This window comes from Halyomorpha halys, unplaced genomic scaffold (genome assembly GCF_000696795.3).
Source record: "Halyomorpha halys isolate HHAL.00 unplaced genomic scaffold, Hhal_1.1 Scaffold123.1, whole genome shotgun sequence".
Lineage (NCBI taxonomy): Eukaryota > Metazoa > Arthropoda > Insecta > Hemiptera > Pentatomidae > Halyomorpha > Halyomorpha halys.
The window spans coordinates 757377-769161 of NW_027107023.1; the positions used below are offsets into that span (position 1 = coordinate 757377).

Below are 11785 nucleotides of genomic sequence, written 5' to 3' on the forward strand. Positions count from 1 at the left end.
AAAGACCATGTATAATAGAATCTATTCTCATCTTGAACAACAGATGGTTTTTTATACTAAGTTTTTAATAATATGTTCTTTTTTTTCTTAACTTTAACTCAGCTAGACAAAAAGTGGGTGCTCATATATGTATCACATATATATGTCCTCATCTATAGCATTTATAGACAGATAATGATACTTTCATTTATAGCCAGATAGAGATCATGTTCACTTTTCATTTACTTTCAATCACATTTCTGATATAAGGTGTTTTTCAATCAAAAGGAAGTAAAAATAATTGTTTTATGTGACCCAAATTGTTTTATTTATTTGTTTATCTGTTTCTTCTCAATGACATAAACATCACTTCATTCCAATGGAATAATTTAACCTACTTAAGGTTTATTAATAAAATTAAGGAATTAAGAGTTATATTATTTATTATTCGTATGTTTTCTTTTCAACAATGAGTAGTAAATTTTCTTGGTTGATGATTTCATCATGTTTTTAAATAATGTTTATTTAAAAAGTAAGACTTTGTTAATTAGCATTATATAGAGATTGTAACCAATTATTAAAGTATGAAATATTTATTCATTTTTTTAATTAGTAGAAAGTAAGTTTATTCTATCTACAGAAAAAGGTAAAAGTTTTATTTGCAACGTATAGAGGGTATGTTCTGTCTAAATGATATATTTTTAATTTTATTCTGATGTGATTTATTTCAAAATCAGACTTGATAATTTAAATGAAGTGCTAAAACAACCAAAAGCTAAGTATTTAAAAAGTTCACAGTGAATTTTAAGATTTAAAATGGAATGTGGAATATTTTTATAATTATAATATCATGTATTTTCTTTTGCATAGTTAATACCACATCCTTCTAATTTTGGTGAGTTCATCATATTTTTAAAAGAATATCCTTTAATATATTTTAACCAAACATCAATAAACTATGGAAAATTCATTTTATCTTAATAAGTAAGATGAGTTTATTTAAATGAAAGAGGTTCGCCTGTAAAATTAAATTTATAATAATAATTCATAAAATAATGATGGGAACAGATATATATTTTGTTTACACTGGTGAATAATGCAAAAATTTTGTTTATATCACATTTTAAAGTTTTATTCTGATATGGTTCATTTCAAATTCAGGTAAGATAATTAAAGATAAGTATATATCTTACAAATAATGAATATCTACAAAGTTCATGTTAATATTGAAATTTAAAAGTTTTAGTCTAGTCTAGTTTATTTACAATATCACAAATTGAACTTTTCCTGGTTTGGCGATTTAATCATATTTTTAAATAAGTCAGTTGAAAGATTAATTTGCTGATTAAGAATGAACAGTAAAGCTATTTAAACTAATTATTAAACTATAGTGTATCTATCTTATCTTAAGTAGTTAGAAATTAATTTATTAGAATGAGAGATATGAACTTGTAAAAATAATTTAATGAATTATTCTTACGAAACAATGACAGAAAAAAAAGAAATATATCAAATTTTTTATATTTGATGTATTTGACATGACATGAATTAACATTTTTTAAAGAAGATAATAAACACATCGAGTGAGAAAAAAAAAAATCAAAAATATAGTTGAATAATATAATTTAAAATTTAGTTATATTTTTATTTATGTTAGGGTTTGTGAAAAATGAATTTATTTGTAACTTTATATTTTTAGATATATGTAATAAATGTTAAGGCATTGTTGAATTAAGAATGTCTATTTGAGACATTTTTACCAACTATGTTTAGGACTTGAAAGTGGTCAAAACTATATTAGTGGCAATGTAGATTTGTAATCTGTTTTTTAATCATAAATATATTTTCCTAACAAGTAAATTACTCAACAGTGTTGTTATTTTTAATTCTCTGAAAGGAGTAGTAATTTCAATTTTGCAGTACTATTTTTAGTCTTTGGAAGAGATCGATTTGAAGATGGCGGGCTTTGCTACTGCGCATCCTCCACTCTGGGCTCTAGGTTACTTTACTCTCATTCTACACGACGCCTTGTCGCCATTCGGCTCAGTTAAATTGTTTTCCTACGTTTCGTTTGCGGTTCGGAAAGCATTTTAGTTCTTGACGAGTGTTAGGTTTTTTTTGGTTTTTTAAAGTAAATTTGTCTCGCAGAAATGTCCTTTAACGGTGATACTGGTGTTGCTAAAAGACAACGAACTGATTTGGATGGTGTTCAACAAAGAGTGAGTATAATATATACCTTTATAACCTTTTTCTTAGTTTTCAATCGTGACTCTGATCCGGGTTTTTACCGGCACCTTTTGACAGTTTTTTGTTCGATTTAATTGGTCTCATGTAAGTCGAGCTTCTCCTAATATTTTATCTTGGCAATTAATAGTTCCTTAGTTTACCCAGGTGTTGACTTAATTTTTTTATCATCGCTTGTGTAATTAAATCATATTGATTGAGATTTAACTTGACTTTATAGCGTACTTCAATAATTTTTCAAAATTGATATCTTTATAAAATGATAACAGAAGGTATAACACGCAGGTGGACCTTATGGGTGAGTTTTGAGTCTTAAATTTTGTTTAAGACATGTCAACAACCCTACTACTTCGTAACTTTTTTGTTTTATTGATTAATTTTATAACAGTGCTCATTTTTCTTGGAGGTACGTTGTGGTGTTTCCCTGATTTTGGTTTCGAATTCTATCATTCTTGAAATTGATAAGGCTGTACAAATTTGAAATTAGGATTGTTCTGTATGACGGCTTTTGAATTGTATATTACCGTTCCAATTGTATTGCAATGGTTGTGGTGAAGTATCAATTGTCTGAAATTCAAATAAACTTTATAACATTTATGTGATATATATTCATTGTAATATAATATGGTGAGAATTTAGATTGTTTTCACTAGTTGTTTAAAGTAGGTGTACTATTATCAGTTTTTGTTTTTATTACTATACACCTATATGTATGTATTTACTTTAAAATGTCTTAGTTGTATACTCATTTCTTAACTTATATAAATTTTTTATGCTTTTTTTTTTTTATTTGTAGGATCACACGGATGGTTACAATAAGAATTATGAACCTAGACGGAAACGGTAAGTTAATATATATTTTTTCTGTGAGACTGTCTTGAATAATCATGAAATTTGGATCCGAAGTCAATTAGTAAAGTTTAATCATTGATTAGAGTTCCTTCCAATATAAGAAGTTTTCATTAATTTAAATTAAATCTTTTGTTGCTATGAATCGAGGTGTGAAACTAGGAGTATTTTTGAGGTTAATTTTTATAGTACTCATCACCAATATTGGTCCTTACCCTATTTAAACATGTGTAAATAAATTGTCTCCAGATGTTTTATGTTGAAGTTTTTTACAAGGTTAAGTGGTTATGATACCATTTTATGGTTATAAGATAAACACGAATAAGACAAGACAGTTGTGGTGGTGAGTAATATAAAAAAATAAATAAATAAAAGATTTACCTTCGTACTTGTTTTTGACTTTTTATTTTTTAAATGAGCCTTTATAGACAGTTGAGCAATTTTTCCTCATATATTTTTGGTTCTATCAATGGTCCATTCTCGTTGTTATAAAACAATCTATAAATTTCCTTTTACAGGCCTGAGGCAGAACCGAATAATGTGTTATTGTTCACAGTCTTCAATCCAGTTTATCCTATCACAGTTGTGAGTACATAGTTAATTATTTATATATAATTTTTATTTATTTATTTTTTTTAAGTTGACAGGTCTTTAAAATTCAATGACAGCCTTTTGTTGAAGATCTAGTAATGGTGCCAATTTATATAAAAATAAAAAAAAACCTAAAAGATCCTGAACCTTATGAGTGCTTAATAATCCTATTTGATTTGTATATAAAGAATAGTTTAATTTAGCAATTGTTAAACAATAATTTGTGTATTTATTTCTTTATTTTTTCAATAAATTTTTGTTGATCGTGTGACAATAGTGTATGCCCGTGTGTTTTATAGCAATTTTATCCTGCAATCCTTCTGTATTTGTTGTTCTGTTTGTTATTGTATATTTTTAATTATAGTTGTTTGTATTGAGTTTTGATTAGGAAGTTATAATAAATTCATTAATATTAATCTGTCTTATTTTCTGATTTGTATCTCATAACCAGATAAAATTATATTATTTTGGCTTCAATTTGTCATCGATAATAGATTTCATTTTAATAAAACTCTAAAAATATTTTACATATAACATGAAAAATATAGGCCAAAATTCTTTTGAAGTTTAAAGTTAGGTATGTTCTAGTATTATAAATTGAAGATTCCTAATTTAGAAAAGGCCTTTGTATCATATTCCCATTTTAAAAGTTTGACTACCTAAAATTGATTTTTTTTAAGATAAAATTTTTTCTTTAACATTCACAATAAATGAATAAAAAACATATCCTTTCTTAATTTTCTGCCCTCTTCATTTATTTACTACCATTTTCAAATAAAGAAAAAATAATAACTTCCTTGGTATTGAAGATAATATTCTCTGTGATAACTTTTAAGTCCAAAAGAATCTTAATGCCATATTAAAAAATCAACTCATCATACTAGAGACCTCTGGAAAGAATTTGTGGAAGTTAAAAAAAAAAAAAAATAGCTATCCTTCAAAACGGTGATGGAAACGAAATGTTTCAAGAATGACCTATTTATTGAGTGATATTTTTGTATGATACTAAAGATATTGTATGTATTTTCTGTAATATTAAAGATATTGTATGTATTTTTTAATAGGATTTATGAGGTATTGAAGCTTCTTAGTTTCTGTAGAAAATGTTTTTAAACGAGCAGAGAATAATGAAAAGTCAAAGTAGAACTCATTATTGTAGGACGATAAGCATTGAACAATTTTTTGCTTTTTACTTAAGCTTTTAGAACTTTTGTTTCCTGGTCTGATTTAGATTTAGAAAAAAAAAAAGATACAATACGATGTAAAATAATTACCCTAAGTTAAATGATGAAAGTGAAAATGGGTTGGATTGTAAGATTAGAGTGGGTTCGATTCCCAACTAGGACAGTTGATATTGATATCTCGGCGGTCACACAAGCAACGAATCTTGACATCAGTAGTCCCGTTGGTACAAAGCGGCAACCTCTAGACTCAGCCGTCCCGTAACATTTTTCGCCGGGCACTCTTCTTGGGCTACAGAAATATCACGGCACACTCGTCGGACTGAAAAAATCCTTTAATTAAACGATTTAATGTGTAAGAAAAGGAGACAAATAGTGTATATTGAATATTCCCACATTTATTAAAACACAAGTCTATACAAAAGGCAATTTTTCAACGGTCTTGAGTTGTTATGGCTTAATGTAGGATTAAAGTCTACATACAATGATATAATAACCAGAAAATCGTAATATTTAGACTTATGTTCGTCTGATTACGAGATTCCTGGTTGATACAGAAATATCAAAGGCACTTTATGAATAATATATTACTGTTGATAGGTAATCATTAATAGTACTTAAGCAATATCAAGAGATATCAAAGGCGCTTTATGAAAAGTACATTACTGTTGATATGTAATCATTAATAATACTTAACCCATAAATACTAAATAACCTATAAATTCAAATTTGGTTCTTGAATTTTTATCAGAAACTTGTTAATTTAATTACCTAGACATAATGTCTTTACAATTGTATATTAGTGCTATGTTAAATGCAAAATAAAATGCTAAAGATATTAAGAAGAGTTGGAACAATGTATTTGCACCAAATCAATACAATTTTAAAATGAATCATCTGAACTAGAGTTAATTATTGAATCCGAATTCTTTATTTTACTAAAATTCTTTATTTACTAAAACACAGATTTATTCAAACATTTATCTGTTGGATTTATCTGTTAATTCTAAAACAATACTAACTGAACACATACGTGTAGGTACAGCACAATACTAACTGAACACATACGTGTAGATACAGCACAATACTAACTGAACACATACGTGTAGATACAGCACAAGCACCTCTCCCCCCCCCCCTTGATTTGTGTCGAAAACCGACAGTCAACGAATCTGCCACAAATTTAGACCAATTTGTGTCGAAAACCGACAGTCAACGAATCTGCCACAAATTTAGACCAATTTGTGTCCAAAAACCGACAGTCAACGAATCTGCCACAAATTTAGACCAATTTGTGCCAGCCAAGTCAAATAACTCATCCACACGTTTGCACATGTGCGAATTTTTCATTGTTTGGGGATCAACTCCATGCGAAAAGAGAAATGTGTAAACAAGAACAGTTTAACTCTCCTCATCACCTCACACTCTCTGTGGCACTCCTCTGCTTTCTGCAACAAAGAAGCCTGTTGAGCTGCCAAAACCGGCTAAAATACGACAAAAAGATATTGCGCATTTCTGCATTTATTCATAACTGAGTTCTGGATATTGAGGATTCCTATAGACGATGTTCTACTGTATCAGGTAGCTATGAATGAGCTTAAGTAATGCCAACAAATTAAAAATTAATTTTATTAATTTGATGAATTGAGATTTTTTTAATTTTTAAGAGTAAAGATTTAGAAGCTTTAAATGTGTAAAAGTTGATAAACCGTTGAGTTAGCGAGAAGTCATTAGTTAGCGAGAAGTCATTAATGCTTGTTATAATGAGCTTAGTTTTTCCTTTGATAGCCCTCTTAGCAATGAAGTTCTTTCATCTTCCGCTCAAGAAATCAAGTAAGATTATTTAGTGCGGTCTGGAAGAGTATTAAGGCGTCCAAGCGGTTGAGAACTGGTCCAACAACTCCAGTACTGTGTACTTTGTACCATACCTCAATCAGGGTAAAAGGCAAGATATTTGATTATGAATATAATAAAGCGAATTATGTTTTGTTCTTTTAAATGTTTGGAAACCGATGTGTTTGCTTATTGAAGTAACTTGGTATATAATGTCTATATCTTGGATTAAAAATAAAAATATTTGTTTTCTTTGTGATAATCCTGAAATGAAGGTGATAATTCGAGGTGGTTATGTAAGATGTGACCCAAATGATTATGTTATGTACTCTTAACCAGAAGGCCTCGACAACGCGTATTCAAGTTAGGTGAAGTAGTTAATTAGGAAGTGAATAAATAGGATGAGACTAACGGGGTGACAGTCGAAATTTCTCTAATGGTGATAGCCTCGTCCTACCGGGTTCTATTCCTGTAGTCACGAAGGAGGAATGCAGGCCCGGAGGGTAGCAAGCCGCCGGGTCCTGCAGGAAGATAAATTCGTTCTATCGGGTGCTATTCCTGTAGACGCGATGGAGGCATGCAGTCCCGACGGGTCCTAGGAAGGGATAACAGGTAAAGGAGAGAAGTGACCAACCGGGAAAATCGTTGAATAAGACTCTTCATATCAAAAAAATGAGTTGGAAGAACATACTGAATATGTTATTTACTGTCCCAAGATTAACAGTACCCTGTTACAGCACCATCGGTGGGGTATTGATTCTACTAAATATACAGAGGCCGGTGAGGTGCGCCTTCTGTAACAACTAGGCAAATAAGTGATTCAGCATATTCTTTTTGGTAAACATAATTATGTTTATATATAACATTATAAAATTATTTACATTTTACTAAATAAATGGACACAATGAATGCCTAGAGAAAACATAGGTGCTTTACGGTGAAACGAACTGAAGCTCTTCGTCATGGTGGGAAGCGATAACGGTTTGGCGGCTGTAATAGTTACAGTCTAGACCAGCAGGTAGCGTGAGGAAGGGAAAGTATCATTTGTTAGATAAATTTCCCATTTCATTACTTATTCGTTTCCAATTAGTCATTTTAAAGAAAAGTCCCCATTTCATTACTTATTCGTTTTCAATTAGGCATTTTAATGGAAATTCCGCATTTCGTTAATTGTCATTTTTACTTTCACTTACTATGATGATGAAGTCAAGTTCCTACTAGTTATTCCTACTGGCTGGGATGTACGGTAAGTGGAGCGAAATACTGAAATTGTGCAAAATATGGAATTAGAGTATTCAACGGAAAATCCCCGGAGTCCTGATAATCAAATCACGCAAAATGGTTTTGTATGTGAACAGCCTAGCTCCGAAACGGAAAGTTTTTACGAAACTGGAATTAAGTACTTAAGGGAGCTATTTGCGTGGGATGTGACAGTAACTTTTTCACGAAAATTGATTTGCTGAAAGTGCCACGATTTTACTCTTTTTTCCATATTCTCCAATACGATTTGACCAAACTCGTTATAACAATGTACAGTTAAGTGATATTTAATATGAGCTAGGTCTTTACCTCATTGTAATTATCTAGCAGAGCTTAAATGCCAAATAAACAAATTAGCATCTAGATTTTTTTTATGATTTTATGATAATGATTCACGTTATCTACATTATATGTAGTAAGGGGAAGTATTGGAATCTCAAGGGAAATCGAATCTTGGTTTTCAAGGGAAATACGTGTTTCAAGGTTTCACGATAAACCTGTCCTGCAAAATGGTATGCATATTTTTTTATGTAGACTGCCTAGACGAAAAACGAAAAGTTGTACGGAGCTCAAATTACCTATTTATGGTAGTTACGTGCTTGGGGTGCTAAAGCAACCTTTTCGTTAAAATCTACTTATCGCAAGTGTCACTTTATACCATGGATTTTACACTCTTTTTCTTACTTGTTCCAAAAGAGCCCTTACAATAGCTGTCAGGTCCAGGTCCAGGTTCTATCCTCATTGAACTAGCTCAACAGGAATTTACAATAGCTGTCAGGTCCAGGTCCAGGTTCTATCCTCATTGAACTAGCTCAACAGGTCCAGGTCCAGGTTCTATCCTCATTGAACTAGCTCAACAGGAATTAAATAGCGGCCTCATTCCAAGACTTGCTGGTTGCAATGTAGGTAGCTTTTAGAATCGAGGTCGTGAAATACCTCTTCCTCTGAAGTACCTTTAATGTTGTTTATTTGAAAGAATTGATAATCTTTCATTGTTAGTAGTAATAAAAATGGGATCGATATAAACCATCAAAGAATTTAATGGTCAATCAAAAGATAAATAATTTTCCCTGTTGGGTAATAAGAGTAATAATATACATATTATAGTATACAGTTGAAAATTTATATCTAAAATATGAAATCGTAGAAGGTATTTTTGAGTGATGATAAACAAATAAAATTTTTACTCAAACACTACACAATCTGGGTATGTCAGTTACATTTATATGGGTTCCAAGTCATGTAGGAATCGCAGGGAATGAACTGACCGATCACGCTGCAAGGGAAGAACTTGCGCTTCCGGTATGGGATAAAGCAATTTTAACTCCGTCAGAAATGAGCGAACCCCTCGAAAAGGAATTCAAAGATAAATGACAATCTTTGTGGAATGAAAGCCCAAGGAGTAAACTGAAAATAATTAAAAAGGAAGTCAACCCCTGGGGTACCTTCAGTCACATATGCCGTAGAGAGGAGGTCATACTGAGCAGGCTAAGACTAGACCACACGAGGCTCACCCAATCCTATCTTATTTCCAAAACAAAGGGCTCCGAACTGTCAGTATTGCAACAACAGTTTTACAATTAGCCATATTGTCCATATTTCACATTACACCTTAAGATTAAGCCCGGATATTTCAAAAACCCTCAGTAATGATAATAAAACAGTGAAATTGGTGTTTCAGTATTTAAAATCGAAAGGTTTACTTTATCGGACTGGCAAAAATTAAAAAATACAAATTAAATTAATTTAAACAAATGCCAGAAAAATTAAATAAGGTATAAATAGCGTTAATGACCAATGTTGTTTATTAACACATTTACCAATGATGTTTATGAACACATTAACACAAACATTTACCAATGTTGATTATTAACACATTTACCTATAATGTTTATTAGCATATTAACACAAACATTTACCAATGTTGATTATTAACACATTTACCAATGATGTTTATTAGCATATTAACACAAACATTTACCAATGATGTTTATTAACACATTTACAAAAATATTTTCCAATGAATGGAATATGGTCCGGGCGCGGTCACAAAAAAAAACTCAAATAGTAGATAATTATTCTATTTTATTGAGCCAACGTTTGCACTCGTTGCAGGGCTTCGTCAGGGCTAAAAAAGATACAAACACTATAATTACAAAAAGGAAAAAAGAAAAAAACAAATGTAAAATAACAGGGGTATAAAATGAAAATTAAGATATAATAAGAAAAATTAAAGGTTGTAAATAGTCAATGAAAAGGATAATAGTAACAGATAGATAAGAGAAGAAATATTAAAGAAAGTACAAATAAAGAGATGAAAAAATAAAAAAATACAAATCAAATGATGAGACTGAATGCATACCTGTTTTGACGCCAGTCAAAGACAAAGTGACTGTTTGTATTGGGAGGAGTGGGGAGTGCAGTTATGCCACAATAACGAAAATAATTTGTAAAGTAAACATAGTAAAAAAGTATTTAAATTAGGTGAACAATAAACGGTAATATACATAATCGGGGGAGAAGAAATATTAATAAAAAAAAAAATAGAAAAACAAAGGAAAAGTAAAGTATAAAATAATGGGATACAAATGTATTTACAACCTATAATTTTTCTTATTATATCTTAATTTTCATTTTATATCCCTGTTATTTTACACTTCTTTTTTCCTTTTTGTAACTATAGTGTTTGTATCTTTTTTAGCCCTGAAGAAGCCCCATAACGTGGGGCGAAACGTTGGATCAATAAAATAGTATAATTATCTACTATTTGAGTTGCTTTTTTTTTTACCGCACCCTGACCATATTCCATTCATCTATACAGACGGTCAATCAAAAATATTCCAGTATTTTCCAATGATATTTTAACACATTTACCAATGATGACTACTTCAAAATTCAAACAAACAAATAAAATAAACTGAATGATTTTGTAGTTTCTTTGTTGTTATTGCAATAGTTTGTTTTTATCACTGTCGTTAATAAGAAATTGTGAAAGTATGATACATGAAAATGAAGTGTAATGCACGCCCCTCATCAGATTTTTTACTTGGTGTTGATATAAAAATATTTATAACATATACTATTATGTTGCTACTTAGATAAATATCGAGGTGATGGTTAGATAACTTGTAATGTATCTATTATTTTAAAAAAACGATAAATTTCTTTTTTTAATGATGGTATCCAGTTGCTGATTATTTGCTAAGTACATCGGGCGAGGCCTTGGACCTCACAATAATAATAAATCCAGCTGCTGAGTAATTTATTTTGATTATTTTTTCATCTTTTTATCGAACTATAAAGAAAGGGGAGGAGATTTATGCCGGGCGACCTTACGGACTTGTATATTAAAAAAGTTTTATTATTCAATCTGCCCTTCGTCGCTCATTCCTTTCTCATAATACTATTTTTATTGAAAATATTGAGATGACCTAGCTGAAGCCATACCTCGTTGCTTCAACCCCTTCACCACTACCGGGCGCACCACTTTCCCAGTAGAGGTTCAAGTAAAACGCTCATTTATTTTGTTTTTGTTATGTGCAATTTTAACTAAAATTTATTAAATACATACTTTTTCTTAACCTGGTAGAAACCATTTGTTAATTGAATGCTTAATGTATTTTTAGATTTACCCTAATTCTCGAGGAATAAATAATTGTGATTTAATTTATTCAGGCTGCTTTATCAAACAGACCATTTAGTAGGAGGATAGCTAGTAGGTTCTATATCGCCGCTTATCAGGAGACTATTTAGTAGGGGGATAGCTAGTAGGTTATATATCGCCGCTTATCAGGAGACCATTTAGTAGGGGGATAGCTAGTAGGTTTTGTATCGTCGCTTATCAGGAT

The 11785-nt window shown here is 30.5% G+C and overlaps 1 protein-coding gene across 4 annotated transcripts in view; it reads left to right on the forward strand.

The window, feature by feature from the left end:
- Window positions 1-1946: 1946 nt before the first annotated feature.
- The window catches only part of LOC106678095 (heterogeneous nuclear ribonucleoprotein L), a gene marked incomplete at its 3' end in the record, with an annotated part of 95031 nt that continues 85192 nt past the window's right edge, over window positions 1947-11785 (forward strand). The window contains 3 exon segments of one of the 4 annotated variants that reach the window (XM_067045390.1): window positions 1947-2198; window positions 3020-3066; window positions 3591-3657. In XM_067045390.1, the coding sequence (XP_066901491.1) occupies window positions 2130-2198; window positions 3020-3066; window positions 3591-3657 (183 nt within the window). 4 annotated transcript variants of the gene reach the window in all.